This window comes from Sorex fumeus, unplaced genomic scaffold (assembly GCF_029834395.1).
Source record: "Sorex fumeus unplaced genomic scaffold, SorFum_2.1 ptg000008l, whole genome shotgun sequence".
NCBI lineage: Eukaryota > Metazoa > Chordata > Mammalia > Eulipotyphla > Soricidae > Sorex > Sorex fumeus.
In genome coordinates this window covers 12,343,110-12,368,510 of record NW_026606065.1, presented here as the reverse complement: position 1 = coordinate 12,368,510, position 25,401 = coordinate 12,343,110, and the positions used below count along the sequence as shown (strand labels likewise).

The window sequence follows — 25,401 nt, the reverse complement described above, 5'->3', positions numbered from 1 at the left end:
CAAATCAATGAACAACAGGAGGACAGTGCTACAACTACTTTCAGTGATACATTATTAAACAAGTACATAATCTCTTCTAGAATTTTAAAAAGTTACATTATTATGTGGGTTTGTTTTTTGTGTGTTTGTTGTATATTTACAGACCTACTTCTACAACCAGTTTATTAGTACGTTTTAACTAATGGTTGTTTATTCAAATTTTTAGAATGGTGTTTGGATTACCTTAGATTCATTGAAACATTTGACATGGGACATCAGAGCTAGATGAGTGTTTTCATAGCTTTGAAGACATTTAATATTTTCACACCTTAACACAATTAAAACTTAATTGTTTGGTAAGAACTTAAAATGCCCAGATGCTAGTTATTTGTTTCTTTCACTTATATTTTCTTTCATATTGAATGTTATCTTCACTCCCAGTACCTCAGAGAATTACTCAGATTTTATTTACAATTGCAGACAATTAAATGCTCTGCTGTGTGGGCAGGATACTCTCGGTAGCTTGCCGAGCTCTCTGAGAGGGGAGAGCTGGCAGTAGCCCGCCTGCATGGCAAAGCCTGGCAAGCTCCCTGCGGTGTATTTGATATGCCAAACAAAATAACAACAAGTCTCACAATGGTGACGTTATTGGCGCCCACTCAAGCAAATCGATGGACAATGAAAGGACAATGCTACAGTGCTCCATGTGTCATTAAAATACATGGAACATGAATAGTATATAATATATAGTGCTAGACCTTTTGCTGTCAGTTGCAATAAGAGTATAATAGAAAGAAGAATAGATTTTATGCTTTACCAAACTTGTAAATTTAAATCTTTTTTACCTTGATGGTTCCAAACTTTTAGGTAATGAGTACCGAAGGCACATTTGAAGGTATTTTTAAATATAAAAGTCTGCATATTGCAATTATAATGCCATCTTTAAATCATTTCACTGAACGGTAGTTTGACTCTAAATTTCCTGTTAAAACATAATAAAAAGAAAGCTAAAGTCACTAGTTGTCTTTGCCTTCATTGTTTTACTTATTCTTGGCACAGCTACTCATCTTCAGTATTAACTTCTTTATGGGAGATGTGTTTAGAAATTTTAAGACTCCATAGTAATATAGAGAATTTGTTGAGATAGTTGAATAGTCTTAAAACAAATCAATAAATGCATACAGATGGAAGCAATCTATTCGGTGGGCATAGTAAAATGTAAATCAAATAGGCTATAATGAAAACAAAAGAAAGGAAAAACCGATATACTAGATAAAACTAAAGCCATCTTGACTCAAAGTATGTAAAATAATTAAATGAATTTTCTGCCCAAGTATTTTAATATGCTTATTTATAGTTTACTGTTCATAAGTTCTTGCCATTCAAAGAATTTAGGATTTTTTTACATTGTAGACCACTTCTTTTAACATTGGATTATGTGAAACCCAATGTTAAACACCTCTTTTTACAAATACACTTTTATTTGGCGTAGGCTGAGCAATTATTAGCTTCACCCTGTATGTGTCTTTTCTACGAACTAGCAATGGAGCTCACACTTTGTTGTTTTTGATCTATAGTATAACGTACATAAAGATCAGTACAGAAGCTGTGATAACGTCTCTGCCAAATCATCAGATAGTGATGTCAGTGATGTGTCCGCCATTTCCCGAACCAGCAGTGCCTCACGTCTCAGCAGCACAAGCTTTATGTCAGAGCAATCTGAGCGCCCCAGGGGTAGAATGAGGTGAGTTCACAATACTTGTTTACCTAAAGCAAATCTATGATATAAAAATGTCTCTTACTTCTTGAATATTTTTGCTAAAGTGTGACTTAGGTCAAGTAGCAGAAATATTTATTTTAAATCATTGGGACTGGAGTGGCCTGACAGTTTATTAAGTAATGTGTAATATGTGCTATGGATGTTACTGTCTAGTATCAGATGATAGGTTTTATCTGTAGTCAGAGTTTTATAAATTGCTTAAGGCCGCATTTGCAGAAGTTTACTTCTCGAATAATTAAATCTACAGAATAAATTCTTTAATTCAGTGTTCAACTTTCTGTAAAGGGTCAAATAGTAAATATTTAAGACTATACAGGCCATTTCTTTTCTCACTATTTTCCAGTAGGTTTGTGGTACAAATGTACACAAACAGATAAGCAGGACTATATTCCATTTTTGTTTACCCAAAACAGGAAGCAATCTGTTTCCCTGTGATATCAAAATAATAAGCATAGTTTACATCAGGTACATTCTAAGAAATGTGTGTTTCAGTCACAAATGATGTTGTGTTCTTCCATGGCAAATACTCAGCTGAAAGTGATAAGACCTCTGAAACCCAAGAGCCATCTTAAAGTAAAACAGACTTAATATGGGCAAATCATTTTTTATATTTAACTAGTTTCCAGAAATAGTGAAAGAATTTGGGGTTTCAGGAAGCCTCATAATATAAATGTACAACATAGAAGCAATTACCTTTATACTACCATAGAAATATGTTATTATAGCACCATGGATGGTACATGACAAATTATACATTAGATAGTTCTTCTTGGATTTCTCTGAACCTTAATTATCTGTAGAAGAAAATAAAGGTGAATTATCTTACTGTTAAATAATAGCATCATGCTTTTATAGTTGATGTGAGCAATTTCTACTGATAATGATATAATGAATTCTGATGCATCTCTGTGTCTGTTCATTTCAACATCTGTTTATAACAGAACATTAAATTATTTTAAATATAAGAAGGATTCGAAGAGCTAAGGCACAAAACCATAATGTCCCACTTAGAATCATAGTAAAAGTTCCATAGACTAAAATATAGACATTGTGTATTCATAAAATAAATATGAACCCTGTGGCTCTCTGTCACCACCCAAGTTCAGTGGTCTCGGGCCACTTCCCCACCTGGAATGGCCAAGGGCAGACAAAGGAGGAAACAAGGGCCAGGTTAGTTGGTATCAGTTGCCTTTTATTCCAATCTTGTCTCCATTCTCCTCTGACTCTCCTTCCCGAATCTCTTTTCCTTCTCCTGGATTTCCCTTAATCCTCCCTGATTCCCTTATTCTCCTTGATGTCTCTCCCCCCCGGGCTCTGCTCCTACATTCTTCTCCTCTACATTCTTCTCCAAATTACTAACAGGAAGAAACTAAAAAAAAGAAAAGGAAATGAGAGAAAGGAAAGGAAATAAGAGGGGAATGGGAGGGGAGGGTTGGAAAGGCAAGGGAAGGAAAAGAACCTTTTATTAGACCAACACAAAGTCACGAAAGAAATAGTCATCACTCACAAGTGATCATAATTCCATAACCATAACATTGAGCCTTGTAATATTTCAGTAGTTACTATTTATTTTATAGAAGATTTTATTTTACAATGAGACCGATTGTAATTACTGATTTTGGCATATCAAATATACAACGAATAGTTTGCCAGGCTCTGCCAGGTGGGCGGAATACTCTCGGTAGCTTGCCAGGCTTTCAGAGAGGGATAGAGGCTTTTGGGGTGGCCTCTCACCACCCTTGTACGTGTTCCCATGGTTCAAACCATATTTGAACCCTATAAAATATGGTGCGGCAATCCTGGAAGATGAGTATTAAGTGTCTTATGATGTGTCCAGAAAGCGTCCTGTAGCATTGTGGTGGCTAGGTAGTGGAGGTAGTGAAGGTCTGCCGGTGAGGTATTTATCTGGTACCGGTAGGGTGGGTTTTCTGTGCATAATCCATTCCCTGGGTTGCTGGTGGTTGGTGGAATTAGGGTAGGGTAGGGTGGGGCTCCTGGTTTTAATCCCTTTATCACCTGTGGTTGGTGGGAGCAAGCAGAGGCTCTCTGTCCCCGGGTCCCTTGAGCCTGGAGTCCAAGGTCTCAGAGTTCCGCTTATCTTGTTCTGTGGGGATTCACTTGTGTGTGAGTCTCAGCCAGAGTGTCCAGAAAGCATCCTAGAGCATGGCGGCGGCTGGGTAGTGGAGGTAGTGGAGGTTCTGCCATTTCGTCAGTAGAGAAACCAACAGCACCTGCCCCAGACAAGGTCAGACCTGAACACCTGAAGAACCGGCCGTCAGTACTCAATACACTGGCTCGGCTCTTCACGTGCTACCTGTCTGAATGCAAGGTTCTGTTCCAGTGGAAAAACAGCAGGACTGTACTACTGTACAAGAAGGGAGACAGCCACGACATTCGTAGCTATCGCCTGATCTGCCTGTTGTATGTCGTTTACAAGCTGTTCACTCGAGTCATCCTGAATAGGATTGGCAGAACACTACATGAAGGACAACCATGCGAGCAAGCTGGGTTCCGCAAAGGATTCATCATGATTGACCATATCCACATGATAACCAAGCTCATTGAGGTTTTTCGAGAGTTCAAGATGCCACTCTGTCTAACGTTCATTGATTTAAAGAAGGCCTTTGATTCTGTTGAGACTGAAGTGGTTATTGAAGCCCTAGCCAATCAGGGAATTCAAACTCAATACATCAGGATCCTCCCTGAGCTGTATTGCAGATTCACTACCAGAATCTCACTGTTCTACAAAGAAGTGATCATCTATATCAAGAGAGGGGTTCGTCAGGGTGGTACCATTTCACCGAAACTCTTCAGTGCCACCCTCAATAACATCATGCGACGACTGGAATGGGAAGGAATGGGAGTGAAAATAGACAGTCGGCAACTACACCACCTCCGCTTTAATGATGACATTGTTCTAATAACACCAAACATCAGCCAAGTGGCACAAATGCTGGCCGACTTCGACTGTGGGTGTGGAAATGTCCGACTACAGCTGAATCTCATGAAGACAATGTTTATGAGAAGCAGTCTCGTTCCTGATGTTCCATTTGCTCTCAATGGAACAACCATCTCCAAATCCAACAGTTATATGTACCTAGGTCGAGAAGTCAACATGATTAATGACCTGGCACCTGAGTTGTGCAGGAGAAAGAGAGTGGCTTGGAACGCCTTCAAGAGCATCAAAGAAATAGCTAAGAGGACGACGAATCTCTGACTCCAGGCACATCTCTTTCATTCCACTGTTCTTCCTGCATTAACATGCGCCTCAGAGAACTGGGCCCTACAAAAACAGGATAAGAATGCTGTTTGGGTCTCCCAAAGAGGAATTGAAAGAGCTATGCTTGGAGTATCACGTTTCACTCGAATGAGAGAAAGAATCAGGAGTTCCAACCTCCGTTGATGGTCAAGAATCAGAGACGCTGTCTCGTTTTCCAAGGCATCAAAAATCAAATGGGCTGGAAACGTAAGAGATTTGGAGATGACCGTTGGACTAGAGCCATTACCGACTGCATTCCACGGGACGTCAAAAGACCACATGGCCGCCCACCTACAAGATGGTCAGACTTCTTTGTCAAGACCCTGAATGATCTGTTTGAGGCTCTTTGTGTTCCTAGAATGAACATATGCCATTGGGCTACACTGGCATGCGACAGGGACAAATGGAGATGTTACTGGCATCCACTCGAGCAAATAGATGATTAAGGGGAAGTCAAGCAATCAAGTGATATTTTACAAAGCTTTCTTATAAGTCAAAATCTCTCTGTATTAAAAGATTGGCTCTGTGAGGTTTGAAGAACTTGTCCAAAGTCATGAATAGCTAAGGATAATCTTGTTATTAGAATACAGATCTTTCCTTAAACCTCACAGTAATTGTTTTATTCTGAAAAATCTGCCGATTTTCTAAAAAGTAATAAGATTCTCAAAGTCATAAGCTTTTTTTACTTTGAAAAATCTTGTAAGACAGGGCTTGTGAAGCCAAGTGTCTCAAGGATTTTCAAGTAATCCCCCAACTGAAGTTTAGTTGCGGACAAAAGGGAGGCACGAGGGGGAGACGGTTGATGTAGTCTCCAGGTAATGAGAGTCAAAATGAGGGAAAAGTAAGACAAACTGATAGACTTGGCAGCCACTTACAGAGATTCTGTGAAATCACCCACTGATAATTAGATGAAATAATGTTTTTCTTTGTGTAAACCTGTCCTGGCATCAACCTTTATCTTAAAACTCTCACCTTCCTATTCAAACATGACTTTACATCATTTACCAGATTTCAACCACCCTTATTATGTTTAAAGTAATTGTTTTTATACTTTCAATTTTTAATATATTTTTGTTTCATATATAAAGAGAGAGATTGACAAAGAGTCTTTTTTTCAGGGCCACACGCAACTATTCTCAGGGCTTATTCCTGGGTCTGTGCTCAGGGATCACTCCTGGATGTCTTTATGGGACTATATGCCAGGGCTTTGGGCTTTTGGGGCAGACCATAGTGCAGACATTATCAGAAATGCCTACAGAGTTGAAGGAGACTTTCACTGCTGGTATAATTGTAGTTCTTGGACATTATACTCAGCACAGCCTCTGCTACTTTTCCACTGTGCCCAAAATGATCATTTATGTTCTGTAGCTGTAATGAGAAATATATTCATCTAGCCTTCCAGCTAGTGTTCTAATGTGATGTTTATTGCTACTTAAGTGGTCACTGTGGCCTGAACTTTTCTATGATAACAATTCTTGACTCTTCCCTTTCCCATTGTAAGTTTAGAACAATAGCTTACACTAGGCTAAACATGGCCCCATGGAACAGACTTACTTTGAACATCAGTTCTCAGATCCTCGGTATAGATTTAGCAATAGGTTCTGGACAGTGGAGTCATCATCAAATGCTTAGAACAGATAATGTAATGAATGCTGCCCTTTTATCTGTTCTATTTGTGGTGTCTCAATAAGGAGACAATAGACATTTTTTAAGTAGAGATACACAGTATATGTTGGAGGTAGAAATCTGTCCACGTCCATGAAGAAGATTTAAAGTTGAGGCAGTTTTCCATGAGCAAGCAGTGCAAATTGCTGTATGGTATGTATTTAGAAAGTTTCTGTTTTCCAGTCATGGTGACAGACATGAAATATGTACCATATGTCACTCTTCTCTCACAATACTATTAATTCCTTTTATTAATTATTTGATAGAATTGCCTTTTAGTATGGATTGTATCCCCATGGATCCTTCTACCAAGGAATAGGAGCACATACCTCTCTGATCTCTAGTTGACCTCCTTGGAAAGATGAATAAATTCGTACCCTAAATCTTAGCACTGCACCTCTCTGAATTACAACTAAGGGAAATAATACTTTATCTTCTGAAATCATTACTATTTAGTGATTAGTGCCGAGAAAACCCTGAATAGACTCCCCTAAATTTGAAATACTTAAGTGTCTCCCATACGATTCCTGACTAATATGAGGGAGTGACATGACTTGTATTAGAAAGAAAACCTTGTCAAATATAGTCTGCTCAGAGCCGTTTGTCAGCTATATCTAATGTGATGGGCTGGAGCGATAGCACAGTGATGGGGCATTTGCCTTGCACTCGGTCGGCCCAAGTTCGATTCCTCCACCCCCCTCGGAGAGCCCGGCAAGCTACCGAGAGTATCTCGCCCACACAGCAAAGCCTGGTAAGCTTCCCATGATGTATCCAATATGCCAAACAAAGTAACAACAAGTCTCACAATGTTACTGGGCCCGCTGGAGCAAATCGAGCAAATTGATGAACAACGGGAGGACAGTGCAGTGCAGTGCTATCTAATGTGATGAATTGAGCAGTTAATGCTGTCACCGGCAACTTCGATGCTCTGTAATACAACTAAAGATGAGAGGGGAAAAAAAAAGAATATTCTAAGTGTCTTGAGACACTATGTTATAAAGCCTTGATAGCTTCTCTCCTAATAGAGTAAATAGGTACATACTCAATTTACCATATTGCATTTAGGTGAAAAAAAGATGCAATGCACCCATTAAAATAGTCCACCATGATGGAAGCATTATATATCATCCTGCAGCAATTAAAGATATTATCGATATAAAAAAAGGAAACTTGCTAGAAAAGGGAAAGGACAGGAAGAATGATATCTTATAATTTATTATTGAAGTAGACATATTTGAAGAGATATTGATTACGAATAAATGGTTGGGAAAATGTTACATTATGTAGATTATAGAATTCTCTTTGGATCTAAAGATCTGAAGATCTTGAGGAAAGATCACTCATTGGCAGAGTTCTCTATAGTCCTTAACTTTTTGCATTCTGAATCTCCTTTTTCCATTACAATTTGAGGAGTATATGATTAACTTGCATTCAGGTTTTTGTACTAGTCAGAGTTGATGGAAAAGTGCCATTGTAACATTACCCTGTAATTATGGAATGTACCATTTGGGCTTCATTTTATGTTATTTTATGATTTTTTTAATTTTATTTGCGGTGGGTACCTCATCCAGCGGTTCTTAGGGCTTACTCCTGGCTCTGTACTCAAGGATCACTTCCAGTGGGGATTGGAGGAACATATGTGGTCCCAGAGACTGAACCCAGGTCCACCCCATGCTAGGCGAGCAAGCTATCCCTTGTATACTACATCTATGGTTCCAGAACTTACCACTTTTGAAGAGAATTAAAGTTATCTATCACTTAACTTCAAAGAAGCTCACCCTTAATTTTTTTTTAAGAAAGTGTTATTTCCTTGTAAAAAATTGTAGCTAAATCTTCTTTTTTTTTTTGTATCTGTGTATGGATTGTTTCATTCTAATACAATATATAATGAGAAGTGACAAAAAATTACGTTTAATTTGGGTTCATGCAAAATGTATGCTGTATAGGGCTGAAGAGATAGCAGAGCGAGTAGGGAGTTTGCCTTGCACGTGGCAAACCCGGGTTTGATTCCCAGCATCCTATATGGTCCCCTGAGCACTGCCAGGAGTAATTCCTGAGTGCCGAGCCAAGAGTAATCCCTGTGCATCGCTGGGTATGATCCAAAAAAGCAAAAATACAAAAACAAAATGTACGCTCTATATACAATTTAAATAGTGCTTCCTATATACCTTAAGTTCCCTTACTAAATTTAGTTTCATTTTAATGTATAGTAACAATAATTTTATACATAAAATAGGACAGTTATTCATATTAGAAGTGATTAGGTCTGTATATCAGATATGAAAAAGGACATTGGGTCACATGCATACCAAGGGATAATATAAAAAGTTGAGGGACATAGAGTGGCATATGAAAAAATTAGTATATTGCAGAAAATCCACGATTAAAGTAATATATAGAGAAAATAATGAACTGAAAATATATTCAAACACAATACATATGTTTTCTTTAAGTACTAATGCTGTGTGCAAGGTAAATGCCTTAATTAAAGGTAAAATGCCTTGTACACAGCAAGCCTGGATTTGATTCTCAACACCCCATATGATCCCCTAAGCACCACCAAGAGTGATCCTGGAGCCCAGAGCCAGGAGTCAGTCCTGAGCATAGCCAGTCGTAGCCTCCAAGAGAAAAATAAATAAACCCCATTCTCATTGGCATTTTTCCCTAAATTTTCCTCTAACTCTTCCAGTTCTGGGCCATCCCATTTTTGTTTGTTTTTTTTTTTTTAATTTTTTAATTTTATTTCCATAAAGTTGTTCACAATAATTGATTACATTCAATATTTCAATACCAATCCCACCACCATTATAGCTTCCCACCACTATTATTTCGAAGTTTCCTATCACCACTCAAACCTGCCCCACAGGCAGATGCTAGATCATTTATTTTGTATTGCTTGTTATAAATACCATAAGATGTCTGTAAGGGTCTATCTCACAGTGATTCAACAAAAAAGCAAAAAAAAAATGTTTTTTATGAGATATAGTGCAACTGCAGAAGTGGCCACATACTTCTGTGATTGTAAAAATTTAAATAATTGGGGCCCGGAACACCCCTGTAGCGAGCTGCTTGGTTCTGAGATTCATTTGAGTCTCTGGATCATGACCTTGAATGCGTTTAAATGGCACCCGGAGGCAGTTTGTTGGTGTGAAAGCCAGGATCCTAGGAGGGCAGGAGAGGCAGGGAGATGGGAAGGGATGGCCCAGTCCTGACCCCATAAGGCCTGGCATTTTCAGTCACTGGTCCTGCGTAAACCTGAGTTTTTTCAGTGGATTCAGTCTCTTGTGTGGGGAACCCATGGCACAGAAGATCGGCCATGAGAGTTAATGCCCATTATTTAATTACATTCTGTTCTAGTTTAGTTTTAAAGCTATTTATATATCCTAAATATTAATCCCTATCAGATATTATTCACAAATAATATTTTTCTCCCCTTCAATAGGTTGTCTTTTTTTACTTTATTGAATCACCATGAGATTCACAGTTTCAAAGTTGTTCATTGTTGATTTTGTGTCATACAATGTTCCCATACCAATCCCTTGCCTTGCACTTAGCCAACCCAGGCTCGATTCCTCCGTCCCTCTCAGAGAGCCCGGAAAGCTACTGAGAGCATCCCACCCGCACGGCAGAGCCTGGCAAGCTCCCAGTGACATATTCATATGCCAAAAAGAGTAACAACAAGTCTCACAGTGGAGACATTACTGGTACCCACTTGAGCAAATTGCTGAACAACGGGAGGACAGTGCTATAGTGCTAAGTACTAATAAATACTGAGAGCTTTTGTAAGCTCACAATTCGCACAACTTCCGTAGAACTTGATTTATATTTCTCGTCACTTATTTTGTCGCTCACTCATCGTTACCTTATTGAATGTCTATTATATGGTAGTACTGTAGCACTGTACCACTGTCCTCCCCTTGTTCATCGATTTGCTCAAGCAGGCACCAGTAACATCTCACAACAAATTGTGAAACTTGTTGTTACTGTTTTTGGCATATCTAGTAAGTCATGGGTAGCTTGCCAAGCTTTGCCATGTGGGCGAGTTATTCTCAGTAGCTAGCCAGGCTCTCCGAGAGCAATGGAGGAATCGAACCCAGGTGGCCCTATGCAAGGCAAACGCCCTCCCTGCTGTGCTGTCTCTCCAGCCCAGTAGTACTGTACTTAATACAAACTGTAGGTTTAGGGGAAAACATACATTCACCTTCTTAATTATCTAAGTGAATATTGAATATTAATATGTAGATAATAGTGATAATTTTGTGTGTATATTATTCATAAAAATAAGAATTATATCAGCCACTACTATCATACTATAGAAGAAGTGATAATAAAATGAGTGTATATATGACTTATTTGAAGGTATAGAGTTCTACATAATTTTAATTCAGTTATGACATGCCATTTATAAAGTGTTACATGAGATAGAGTGATGCTTTTAAAGGTCATCCTTACCTGTATCATAGTCCAGATGACTGTCATTTAGTGTGGGAAAATGCATGTGAAGATTTGTATTTTCATTATTAATATGTGATTTTTCCTACTTAACTGTGGTTTGTGATATGCTGAGTGAATATAAGAATTGATCTTTAGGAGTTGATTTTATTAGGTTGAGGTTCTTGACCTAATTATATATGTTGATGGTTCATATACTAATGTATAAAATTTATACATGTAGCTGATTGACATCCTAATGAACCTTACTATTTCCAAGAATTTCTACATAGACAGATCTTTGAGACAGGAAAACTATAAAGAATGAAGAGACTATATATCTGGCCTTTAGGCATGAATGATTCCAGTAGAGCAATTTTATTGATATTTGAGAACCTATGAAATATCCTGGGCTGGAGCGATAGCACAGCGGTAGGGCGTTTGCCTTGCACGCAGCCAACATGGCCAACCCGAGTTCGATTCCTCCGCCCCTCTCAGAGAGCCCGGCAAGCTACCGAGAGTATCTCGCCCGCACGGCAGAGCCTGGCAAGCTCCCCGTGATATATTCAATATGCCAGACACAGTAACAACAAAGTCTCCATGGAGACGTTACTGGGCCCGCTCGAGCAAATCGATGATCAACGGGAGGGCCTTTACTTACTTATGAAATATCCTCCTATTAAAAATGAAATGGTACTTCTGCTTTTAAAGCATATTTTGTGCCAAAATATATAACAATAAATTCTGACGCTATAATTTTCAAGAAAACATAATTATATAATTCTAAAGATTTAAATTTTAACTATGTTTTCATTTATATGATGTCATAAATTGACAGGTTGCATAATAGCAAGCCAGTCTTGATTGTAGTATATTAAAAAAAATTCAGGTTTCAAAGCAAAAGAAAACTTGCAGTGTTTGTCATTCATATTGGGTTTAATAATTCTGTTTTACTACTACATACAGTTGTTATTAGTTGTAAACTTAAGTATGGAGTACAGAAATGCATGTTAATTCTTGTTAGCATTTTAGCTTTATGTGATTCAAGATAATTAAGAGGAAAATATTTTAATTATGAGCTCATTGCTTCAGTTTCCCCAGTTAACAAACATAATATCCCTAATGGTAAATGTTAAAAACATATGGTATCACTGTATTACTGTATCATTGTCATCCTGTTGTTCATCGATTACCTCAAGCAGGCACCAGTAACGTCTCCTTCGCCCTAGCCCTGAGATTTTAGAAAGTGCCACATCAAGGCTCTTTCACGGTCAGGGGAATGAGACCCATCATCGTTACTGGTTTTGGCATATCGAATACACCACGAGGAGTTTGCCAGACTCTGTCATGTGGTCAGGATACTCTCGGTAGCCTGCCGAGTTCTCCAGGAGTAAGAACTAGATAATAAGATGCCGCACGGTAAATGCGGCCTCGCTCTTCCAGGAGCTGGGTTTTATAGTCTCTGAGTCTTGGCCATTGATGGGATAACACAGCGCTGGGGGCAGTTGGTTGGTGCAATGCCTACACAATGGAAGATGGGGAATCTGGGTGGAGGAGACCCAGTCCTGATCTGAGCAGGCTTGGAGATCTCAGCTCCAGGTCCTGCATTCCTGGGTTCCTCTGCCGGTTCCTTCATTCATGAGGCTTGTCCGAACATGTGGACAGTGATCTTAGGCATGGCTGTGGCTGGTGCCAGAGGTCTTCGGTTGCCGGGACTCTGCTTGGGGCGGAGAGGGAAACTCAACCCGCCCTCCTCCAAGGGGCCCCAGTGAGGACAGCCAGGCATGGTGGAAGGAGACTCCCTAATGGTAAAAGTTAAGTTAAAAACATATGGTAAACATTTTAAAGAGTTTTACTTTTCTTTTTTTTTTTTTTTGCTTACTTAAAAAATCATTTAACAATGCTGTATTTTTAAAAACTAACTAGGGAGTTGGAGCTGGATAGAACATTTGCCTTGCATGCAGCCAACCCAGGTTCAATCTCCAGCACCCCATAATGTCCCTCGAGCCTGCCTTAAATGATCCCTGGACATGGAGTCAGTACTTAGTCCTGAGCATGGTCTGATATGGCCCAAACCTCCTCCCTTAAAATTAATTTGGTGTGATTACCTTTATTTTATCTGAAGAGTAGACTTAATAACTACATGTGCATTAATCAGTACTTGCTAATTGAGTACATACTACTTATCTAATATAATTAAGAAAGCACTTTCATGGATTCCCAAGAGGATATGTTTATTAGTATCCTAGAATCAGTGGAAATATTTTTAAAGTTATTGAATCATCCAAAATAATTGTGTTCTTTATTTCTTTTAAACTAAAAGAACAAACATATTCATAATTTTGTGTGTATATCTTCAATTCTGTGACCTTTATTTTAATATTTTTTATAAAATTTTATTTCATACAGGCCTGGAGCGATAGCACAGTGGGTAGAGCATTTGCCTTGCATGTGACTGACCCCAGTTCAATTCCTCCACCCCTTTTGGAGAGCCAGCAAGCTACCCAGAGTATCTCGCCCGCACTGCAAAGCCTGGCAAGCTACCCGTGACATATTCGATATGCCAAACACAGTAACAAGAAGTCTCACAATGGAGACGTTACTGGGCCCACTTGAGCAAATCAGTGAACAATGGGAGGACAGTGCTACAATGCAGTGCTTTATTTCATACAAGATATGAGAAATATTTTCTCATGTTTTGATAGTACTGAAAGTTGTACACCATTTTTGTTGAGCTGAGTGCACATTCATGAACATAGATATATTTAATTTTCATTATAATATTAAAAGCATAAAGATTTATATTTTCACTGGCTAGTTCTACTCAATAGGGTCTTTAAAACATTTTGTTTAACAAAAATCAAAATAGTGGTTATATCAACTTTGAACAAAGTAATTGTACCCTTTCACTTCATTATTCATCTGATTACCTCAAATGAAAAACTGAAAGCTCCCCCAATTTTTAATTTTCTCCAGTCATCCTTCTAAAGTGGTGCTTCTCAATTTTTTTACCATTGTCAACCCTTTAAGGAATTTTTAGATGCTCTTTCCTAATTTCCTTCTCCATGTGAAATTAAAATAGTACACATACATTGTTTTTATTTATATATTTTGCCCCTCAAAGGACCACATACCATTGCATTATCTAATATCTTTAAACCTCCTACCTCCAGTGAGAACCAGTTATCACCCTTTGGGGTCCTATTATTCCCATCGAGAATTGTGTGTTTAAATGAGTCACAAAATCTTATTGGTTTTGCTTCCTACATAGAATTGGTGGTCACAGTTTGGAGAAAGAGAAAATAGATATTTTTATTGCTTTCTAATTGTCAACTGAAAAGTACACAAAATTTGGAGTTATAGAGACTAACAACTTCACCCCCACAAAACTTGGAGTCAGTCATATTCTTAAAATATAAAATGTAGAAAACAACTTTCAGAAAAATATGGAATAAAATGAGGACAAATGCCAAGAGTGGATGGTAATTTTATTCAACTTGAGTGTAGATATTTTTTTCTATGAAAAACCACAGCTCTCAAAAGCCCAATCACAGTACTCCATCTAGAATCTCTTAAGACCTAGGGAAAGTTCTCTGAAATTCCTTAAAACTATATTTTATATCATGGAGTAGCAAATAATATCAGCTCAGAGAGGCAGTCACAAGTTTGCTGTCCCATGGTACAAGAAGATATGTTGGAGATCAACACAGCAAGAGCTATTCAATACAGTTTGCATAGAAGTAAATCACTGTAATCATAATACATCCATTTTTATCACTAACCAAATGAAGATTTTGATAATATATTAGTCTGGATAATTCTTTCATTACTAAAAAATGTTTTTTTAAATAAGATGGCACAGTCCTCCTGATTCCAAGCATAACAGCTTCACTTGTATCAGATTCATCTTCCCAAGTATAAACCTACAAAATGTAAGCAAGAACAAACAAAAATTGAAGACACTCAGAAGTAACAGAGTAAGCAGAAAGAAAGGGATAACTTAAAGTGAGTGACAGACTTACCCTAGTTTCCTCTAAAATTATTTTCCAGTTCAGCGAAGCATGATAAGAGAGTACTATCAGAGAGCAGCCTTGCATTTTTTAGTGACCTTTTTATTTTATAATTGAGTCTTTGAAATTCTATATTGATTGACACAAGTTTACTTTGTATCTGTATAGAACCACATCTCCAAATTCAGAGTAGAGTGATTTCTAGCAAAGAAGTTTATTTTTCGGTTTTATGCACTGTGATTTACAATATTGTTAATGACAAGTTGTCATCCATAAAATATTCCAGTATCTCACCTTCACTTGAGTGTTCCATGCTCGAGCCCTTACAGAGAAATTTTTCATATGCCTTTTAGACATCTGTCTTATTTGAGGAAGAATCTGCTCATCTCTTCTCCCTACTGTTTGATGCAGTTGAGGTTAGATTCTAGCAGAGAGTCTCCATTAGAGTCTCTGGAAGTATGAGTAGAAGACAACACAATTTACTATAGACTCCAGTAATCTGTTAACTAGTATGGTCTTCATACTAGTCAACTGTCAACTAGTCATACTGGAGCTATAGCACAGAGGTAGGGCGTTTGCCTTGCACGCAGCTAACATGGCTCACCCGAGTTCGATTCCTCTGCCCCTCTCGGAGAGCCCAGCAAGCTACCGAGAGTATCTCGCCCATAAGGCAAAGCCTGGAAAGCTCCTCGTGACGTATTCAATATGCCAAACACAGTAACAACAAATCTCACAATGGAGACATTACTAGGCCTGCTCGAGAGAAAATTGATGAACAACGGGAGGACAGTGACAGTGACAGTGACAGTATGGTCTTCTGCATAGGGAAAGACACAAGAAACCACTCAAAAATAAAAAAAAAGCAGCAGCTTAACAAATCAAGAACCATAAAAGCAAAAAAAAAAAAAAGATAATACATCAGGTAGGATGCTTGTGTTAATTATAACGGACCCAAGTTTACTCCCAGCACCACATATGGTTCCCTGAGCACTGCCAGGAGTGATCCCTTAGCTCAGAATTAGGAGTAAGCCCTGAGTTCTGCTGGATGTGTCCCACAAACAAAAGGGAAAACCAATAAATAAATGAATAACAATGGGAGGACCGTGACCGTGACCGTGAAAGTAAATAAAGAGCCATAGATTTCAGCTCCTGCTTGATGATAAGGAGACATCAGTTTACTTCAAGTTTCAAAAAGTTAGAACTTTATAAACACCTTTGGTTTCTTGTATATAAATAATTTCATCTGAAAGAAAAGAATAGTCTTGGAAGGAGGGTGAAGGGGATAAGATCATTCTGAACCTTTACGCATCTTTATTTGGGCTATAGCACAGCAGGTGGGGGCTTGCCTTGTACGCAGCTGACTCAGGTTAGACTCCTCCGTCCCTCTCTGAGAGCCCAGCAAACTACCAAGAATATCCAGCACGCACGGCAGAGCCTGGCAATCTCCCCGTGGTGTATTCGATATGCCAGAAACAGTCTCACAATGGAGACATTACTGGTGCCCCTACGAGCAAATCGATGAACAGGAGGACAGTGCTACAGTGCTGCACATATTTATTCACAAGGTCTGAAATATAATTAAAATTTGAGAGATACTAAGCACTGTCCTCCCATTGTTCATTGAGTTTGCTCAAGCGGGCCCAGTAATGTCTCCAATTTTTTTTTTTGAGACTTGTTGTTACTGTGTTTGGCATATTGAATACGTCATGGGTAGCTTGCCAGGCTTTGCCGTGAGGGCGAGATACTCTCGGTAGCTTGCCCAGCTCTCTGAGAGGGGCGGAGGAATCGAACCCGGCTCGTCCAGGCTGGCTGCACGCAAGGCAAACGCCCTACCGCTGTGAGAGATACTAAAAAAAATGAAATTTATAAAAAGGGTCATTACAGATTGATCATGGATATTATGACTAAAGTGTCCTAAAAAAGCAAATGAGGTTGTATATTTTCAGCAGAATTTGGAGTTCATTTTTTATTAGCTGATAATTATAAAAATAATACACAAATTGATATAGGTGCATGTAATGGCATATTAGGAATGGAGAACAGAGAATCAGTGAGCTATTAAATAGAAATTATATAAATAAAGATACAAAAATTGTATATGAAAAATCAAAACCCATGTGGGGCATGCTTTTAAGAGGATATATTGTAGAAGTAATTTGGGATCCAAATAAGAGATGAAATGGCAGAAGAAATAATTAAATACTAAAGTGCTGGTGGAGAATTTTCCAAAATCAATGAATTACATATAAACATATAAAAAAAACTTTTTGAAAACAGTAGGAGACGTGAAGAAACACAAGACAGCACTGTCATTATTAAAGTATGAAAACTAGACTTAAAATCTCAAGGGGAAAAGAAATAATCAATTTCAAGCATTCAACACTAAGACTTGAGCTGGAATCTCAGCAGAAATTCTGAGAGCAAAAAAAATCAATCCAGTGGCCAAAAGAAAGAGTGTTGTAAGGGGAAACTGAAATTTACAACCTAAAATGTTATGCTTAGCTAGCAAAAATAACAGCCAGACTGTGAATGGATATATTAATTCAATTGTTAAACAACTAAGAACATTCAACAGATGCTGACTGTTGTTCATATTAATGGAAGGATACCCTATTTGGAAGTGCTTTACTTGAGAGAAAAGAAAAAAAATCTGAAAGAAGTTAATAATAACAATAAAAATATAAAACATATGATAGATAAAATATATGTCCATATAAAATATATATAAAACTGTATGAATGAAGAAAGTAAAAAATATATATATAAAACTATGAATGAAGAAAGTAAATGGACGCAAGTTTACAATAGCTTTATCAGAAATAGCTTGCATTATGTGAAATAAATTAATAATAAAAATAATAAAAATTATTAATAAAAATTACTAAAAAATAATAAAAATTACTGCTTTTAGGAAATTAGTAAGCCAAGGTACATCTTTAAGGTAACTGCAAATATAATGTGGGAAGAATTCATAATTCAGTTGTTAGTGGAGGGAACATAATTAATCTAGATAGCCAAAAAGGAGAAGAACATGCATTATGATTAAAAATAAAGGGCAATGGTATACTTAATTCCAAAAGTATCAGTTATTGTATTAAAGATAAATGGATAGGTACTTCATAAAAGGAAAAATTGATACCAATCACATACATAAGTGATATTGTGAACAAGTTTACATCAAAAAGTTTTACAACTTAGATCACAACCAATCACATATAATCTTCAGGTCTAAATAAAGCCAGGCATTTTAAATAAAACTTTATTGAAATGCACTTATGATCATTTGATTATAATATTATGTATAGTTATTTCCTATCATTCTAGCAAAATTCTATAGTTGTAACAGATATAAAACATCCCACAGTACCTAAAATATCTGGCTCTTTGCAAAATACATGTGTCTAGCACTGACCAAATGAAATGTACAACTCCTTTAAAAGCACACATACAACAGACATAAAGAAAACATAAACTCTTGTAAATTCTATTTTAAAAAGATATTCTATCATTTTTTATACTTTCATACAGAGAAAATTTATGATCCAGGTAGATTCGCTGGTAAATTATTTCAGATATTTAGGACTAAATACTGTGTCTTGTGTCTTTTTCCCCCCGAAGAATTAAAAGGATAATTACCACCTAACCCTAGATGAAACCAGCCTAATAGGCAAATCACTGGCCAAAATCTCTTATTTAAAATAGGTAAAATTTAAAAATTAAAAAATAGGTAAAATATCCCCAACAGTGATAGTATAGCGGGTAGGGCGCTTGCCTTGCAAGCGGCCAACATGGCCAACATGAGTTCGATTCCTCTTCCCCTCACAGAGAGCCCGGCAAGCTACCGAGAGCATCTCACCCGCGGCAAAGCCTGGCAAGCTACCCATGACGTATTGGATATGCCAAGCACAGTAACAGTTGTCACAATGGACACGTTATTGGGCCTGTCAAGCAAATTGATGAACAATGGGAGTACAGTGACAATCTACATAGGTTGGTAGATGAGTACCTATGTAGATTGATCGATTTTGAGAGGGAATGAAAATACATTATGATGAAAACAATTTTTCTATAATAAATGCATTATAGTAGTTTTGCATCCTCTGTGTAATGCATTATAGTAAGAAAGAAAGGCATATGACCATCTCAAACTTGCCATATAGGCAAAAAACAATTTGTATAAAATTCAGTACGCATAAATAATGAAATATGTGAGCACACTGAGAATTTTGTTACAATTGTAAAGATTATCTCCAGTAATGATTTAGGCATCATATTTAATAGTAAAGGATAGAACACATCCCCCCTGTTATTCACTGAGACAGCTCACAAATTCTATTTCATATTTTCTGCTCAGCATACACAGTGTTAGACCTCAGAGAATGGAAATATTGAAAGAAAAAGGTTTAAAAAAAAAGAATGTAAGACTTACAATGACATTTACAGTTTATACACCTATGCTTCTAAAAATCCAAAAGAATATACAAAACAGCTTTTAGATTTAATATATGTATCACTATTACTTAAGTTCAGGATATAAAAATCAGCTACCTTTTGGTACCAGTAGTGAACATTAAGAAATGGAATTTATGGGGCTTCAGAGATAGTACAGTGGATAGAGTCCTTGACTTGGACATAGCCAACCCATACTCAATCCCAGCCATACATATGGTTCCCTGAGTCCACCAGAAGTGGTCTCTGAGTTCAGAGCCAAGAGTAAGCCCTGAGTACAGCTGTGTTTGTCCCCTGAAAAAGAAAGAAAATTATAAATACCAGCAACACAACATAACCAAAAAACATAAAATACCTAAGAATAACAAAATGAGTCTAAATCCTCAAACTGAAGATTACTTACCGTCCCACAAATCTGTTTATGTGTGTATTAAAAAACTTAGTAAGAATCTATAAACAACTGGTGGAGAGATTGATAGTTGTAATACTCTGAAACTGTTAATTATTTCTGTACTACTGTAAACTATGATTGATGCCTAAATTAACAAGTAAAAATCTTGAAATGATTCAAAGCAAAAATTATAGAGGTCTCTGAAGGAAGTGAATTAGTGTGTATCCTTCAGTTTTATGTAATGCCTATTGTCAAAAGAGATATGCCAGACCTATCTAGTGTACTTGATGCCATGTCAATAATCAATCATCAATAGTTATAACTTAGCTACTGGAAATAAAAGCAAAATACTTAAGTGTGTTCTCTTAATGATGATCAGTACGTTCCCTTTTATGATCACCATTTATAACTGATCCAAACTTAAGTGTAACGTTCTAATTTGTGTTGACTTTTAGCATTTTTATAAGCAGTAGTGTGAATTTATGTGTATTTTTGTCATCTTTTGAGCCTATTTGCCTTTTTTAGTATTGTTGTGAGTCTTTTTAGACCTCTACATTCTGCTGACAGAGATAAATACAGATAGTAGGTACAGACAGACAGACAGACAGACAGACAGACAGATGGATAGACTTGACTATCTATCCCAGTTAAAACTGGGAATTGTTTTTACCCCCAGGAGTGATCCCTCAGTATAGGAAGAGTAACCCCTGAGCACCTCTACTATGGCTCATAAAAGCAAAACAAAATAGAATTTTAATTCCATTATCTCTTACTATAAAATTTTTGTGTCACTTACTAGAAAAATGAGTCGAAATCTAGTGACATAAGTTTCAGATTATATCCCTTTTATTATCAACCCTTCTTCTAAAGGAATGCTTGTCATTCTTCTGAAAAATTATTGTTTTATGAATTTTATATATTATGCATTTGTAAATTGTCCATTTACATGTGTTCACTGATTGTAAGATACACACTCTTTTGTAGTTTACTATATATGAGTCTGATATGTATTTTTCAATTAATGGTCATCATTATCTAATTTGCATTTCATTAACATGTGTAAGTTAATAATTTGTCATAAAGTTTATGGGATCTTTTCTTTGATTAAATATATAGAGATTATCATATTCCCTTTGCCATTTTATGATGAAATACATCACATTAAATCATAGGTATCATTCATAATGTAGGCCAATGTAGTAATAGGTATTTTTGGTGTTGTCTATTAGTATAGCATTGCAGGAAATCTGCCCAAGTCTGGGATATGACTCTTGCTATTTCCTGTAATTGTAGGGTTCTATAAGCCATGTAACAAATAGCAGACCAGTTGCCTGTGCTATCTTTGTATTAGCTGTTCTTATGAAGTACAACTCTCAATTGTAATGATGAGCTTACTATTTTTGATTAAGCACTAGGAGCAATAGCACAGCGGTAGGGCATTTGCCTTGCACGCAGCCAGCCCGGCCGAGCCGGGTTCGATTCCTCCACCCCTCTCAGAGAGCCCGGCAAGCTACTGAGAATATCTCACCCACGCAGCAAAGCCTGGCAAGCTACTCGTGACGTATTCAATATGCCAAACACAGTAACAACAAGTCTCAAAATGGAGACATTACTGGGCCCGCTCGAGCAAATAGATGAACAATGGAAGGAGAGTGACAGTTTTAAGTAAATAATCTAAATTAGTGAGTTGGTTTAATGGGAAAGCAAATTTTATTTTATTTATTTTGTTTTTAGGGCCACACCTACCAGCTCTCAGGGCTTGTTCTTGGCTCTGCACTTAGGTTTCATACTTGGTGGGTTTTGGGGAACCATATGTGGTGCTGGGGGTCAAACCAGCCTTAGCCACATGCAACGCAAGCATACTTCCCACTGTACTTTTGCTCTAGCCCCAAGAAAGTAAATTTTAATATTGCACTAATATGCAACTTATTAATAAAATATCTCTGAGCCTTATTATTTTAGAATATTTCCATTTTAATTGAATAGAGCTAGTTAATTCTCTTTTCCTCTCTTACTTTTTCAAATACAGTAAACCAGGTAAATCATTTTTTCCTCAACCTTCTGCACTTTAATGTATCCATACAAATTCTGTGGTTTTGTACTCTTCATTCATATACCAGTATTTAGTTATTATAAGAAAGGGCTTCCTTCTTTTCCTTGGAAAAAAAAACATCTAATTCCTTGAAAATTTGTCACATATTTTTACAGGTTTCTGTTTCTAATTTAGACTTAACTATCCATATTAATAATTACTTTTAGCCTGAGCATGTCTTTCACTGAGAAAACTTAGAGGTAGCTAACTGAGCATAGCCATTGGTAGAAAATGAAAGCAGTTTCACTGGGTCAAAATGATAGGCAAGTGGGTAGGACATTTGCCTTGCACGTGGCCAACCCAGGTTCAATCCCTGGCATCCCATATGGTCTTCTGTGCACTGCCAGGAGAAATTTCTGAATGCAGATCCAGGAGTAACCCCTGAGCATCAGTTCAAAATGCCAAAAAAAAAAAAAAATACAGTTTACCACGCTAGCAAGTTATACTGCAGACATAATAAAATAGCACTGTACACTGTCCTCCCATTGTTCATCGATTTGCTCAAGCAGGCACCAATAATGTCTCCATTGTGAGACTTGTTGTTACTGTTTTGGGCATATCGAATACGTCAAGGGTAGCTTTCCAGGCTTTGCTGTGCGGGCAAGATACTCTCGGTAGCTTGATGGAGCAAATGAACCTGGGTCAGCTGCGTGCAAGGCAAATGCACTAACCACCGTGCTATTGCTCCAGTCCACATAATAAAATACCCTACATATTTAGAAATTTTCTTAAAGTTTCAGAATTAACAGTGTGAAGCATACTATATAATATATATAAATTAGAGGCATTGTTTAATAGGATCCACACCCATCTACGCTCCAGGGCCAAGGTCTACACCTAGCAGAGGCTTCCTCTACTGGGCCAGCATCTGGGCGGTGCTTGGTGACGACCAGAACAATGCCTCAGGGAGAGACATTTTTATGTGCATGGACATGGATATACATGTGTGTATAAGTAGACATGATTTCTTGTTTACATTCAAATTTTATGTTCTAACCTACTTAAGAAATGTCTAGATCTTTAAAAACTTACTATTACTCAAATTTAATACGAATGCCAAAGATAGCTTATCACCTGGAAATATTTAAACTGATATTTTTGTTGTTGTATTAAAGAAGCATGGTTTACAAAATCATTGAGATTTGAATTTTAGACATATAATGTTCTAGCACCGATCATTCCACCAGTGTCAATTTCCTTTACTAGTACTCTCAAATTCCACTCCGTTCCTAGGCTGCCACTTTGATAGGCACATATTAAAGTTTGGTTGTTGTAGTTTGGAACTCATGTTTTCAGTGCTTTGACTTTGTAGTTTGGGTATAAAGAAATCCCACTCCCTACCACATTTCTGATGTACCAGAAGCCCTTGATCTCAGCCCCCTTGTTACTTAAGATTCTCATCTTCTTATTCCCCCCTCGATTTCTTTCTTTCTCTCTCTTCCATATACTTTGGAGTCAGGGATGATCTAGGCATCCCACCTTTAGTATATTGTATTCCCTTGCCCAGTTATTCTATATACCACACACATCCTGCGTCTGTTCTTCTGGCTTTCTTCATTCAACACGATATATTCTATTTCCATCCAGATTGCAAAAAACTGCATGATCTCATCATTCCTTGCAGCTGTATAGTATTGAGCTGTGCATATATCTCCAAACTCAGACTTTAAACGACTGTAAGATTGTTCTCATTGCAGTATGCAGAAGACATTTTTCCTGAACGATAGTCTTTTTTAGTAAGTTTTCAAAAGACTAACAAACCAGATTTTTCATCATCTGTTACCCAATTATCGTTATATCTTTATGGCCCACTTTCCAAAAGATTTCAGCCACAGATAGATTCCCTATTGTTGCTACCACTGGTAAAGAATGTGATTTTTTGTCACAAGCAAAGCAAAGTTATCCAATAATTGGAAATAATTAAAGCATATAAAACCAGATAGCACAGTGGTAGGGTGTTTGCCTTGCTCGCAGCCAGTCTGGCCGATCTGGGTTCAATTCCTCAGCCCCTCTTGGAGAGCCCAGCAAGCTACCAAGAGTATCTCGCCTACTTTTCTGCGGCAAAGTCTGGCAAGCTACCCATGACGTATTCATTATGCCAAACACAGTAACAAGTCTCAAAATGGAGACGTTACTGGGCCCAGTCAAGCAAATCAATGAACAATGGGAGGACTGTGACAGTGACAGTAATAAAACCAGAATCAGAACAAATATAACTGAAAGATTAAAAGTAATGTGCTCTTGCCACCTGAGAATAATCTAGATACTGAAAAAAGGCATCCTTGGACTTCAAAAGCCTATTATATGTCCTGCTTAACAGCACACTTTAATTAGCTCCAATATGGAGTCTACAGGAACATGTGAACAAGACCTTCACACTTTCAAAACACGCTCCTCAAAATCAAAGCATCATTACAAGAAAAACAAATTGCAGATGGCAAGGCTTTCACTCTTGGTATGATAACCAGCAAAATGATTAACTCACTCCAAAAATGGTTCAAAAAGACTCATCTTGTTATATATGTATGTGAATCTGGATATAATCATTGAAAAATAAATATTTGCTAGAATATGATTCTTAATTTATAATCAAAACTAAAGCAATCATCCTTTAGCTCAATAAGACCATAACTTTGGAGTCAACCCTTTTCCCATATAGTAAGCATTTCGTCCATAAACTGTTTGTATCATAAGTATTAAGAGAATAAATACAAATGAAATGTTTACTCTCGGCTAGGGAGTCAAATGATCATAATGTAAGCTTGTTAGCTAACATTCATGCAAAACATGAAAAGATAAGGCAACTTTGGTTCAATTCAAAAGTGAGAGTTCTCAGTTCCAAGTTTAGAATATTTTTCTTAGCATTATTGTGTGCAGTGGGTTGAAGAAGCAGTGCCTTTTATAATTTTACTGAAGTAACATGGCATTATACAAGTTTCAGTTCTGCACCATTGAAAAATAATTTGCTTTGAATGCTTTGATGTGCTTCGAATGAATGGACAGGAAGCAGTTATTTTTGTTAAACTGAACAAATTATTCTTAGAACCATAGGCATATGGTTCTAAAAATAATTATATATATGCTAGAAGGAATGTCAGTTGATACAAGATATATAAATTTAGAGTTAAGGATGAGGCAAAGTGAAGAGAAACAATTGGAATGTGTGTTATATGATGTGAAACTTCAGAATATATAAGACATCTGAGATGTTAGTCTTAATAGAGAAATGACTAAAATAACTAAAGAACTACAGCATTTAGTAATGATAGACATGAACATTTCTGCCAAAAAGATACTAGATAGGAAAATTCATGAGAATGAAGTGTTTCTTATGTCAAATAGATG

The 25,401-nt window shown here is 37.2% G+C and overlaps 1 protein-coding gene across 24 annotated transcripts in view; it reads left to right on the top strand.

Moving 5' to 3' along the window:
- Positions 1-25,401, top strand: part of RIMS1 (regulating synaptic membrane exocytosis 1) — a 518,137-nt gene that overhangs the window by 425,486 nt on the left and 67,250 nt on the right. For 16 of the 24 annotated variants that reach the window (XM_056109989.1, XM_056109987.1, XM_056109993.1 and 13 more), the window contains one exon: positions 1,557-1,723. The exons of the other annotated variants lie outside the window; for them this stretch is intronic. In XM_056109989.1, the coding sequence (XP_055965964.1) occupies positions 1,557-1,723 (167 nt within the window). The remainder of the gene's footprint in view (positions 1-1,556; positions 1,724-25,401) is intronic. 24 annotated transcript variants of the gene reach the window in all.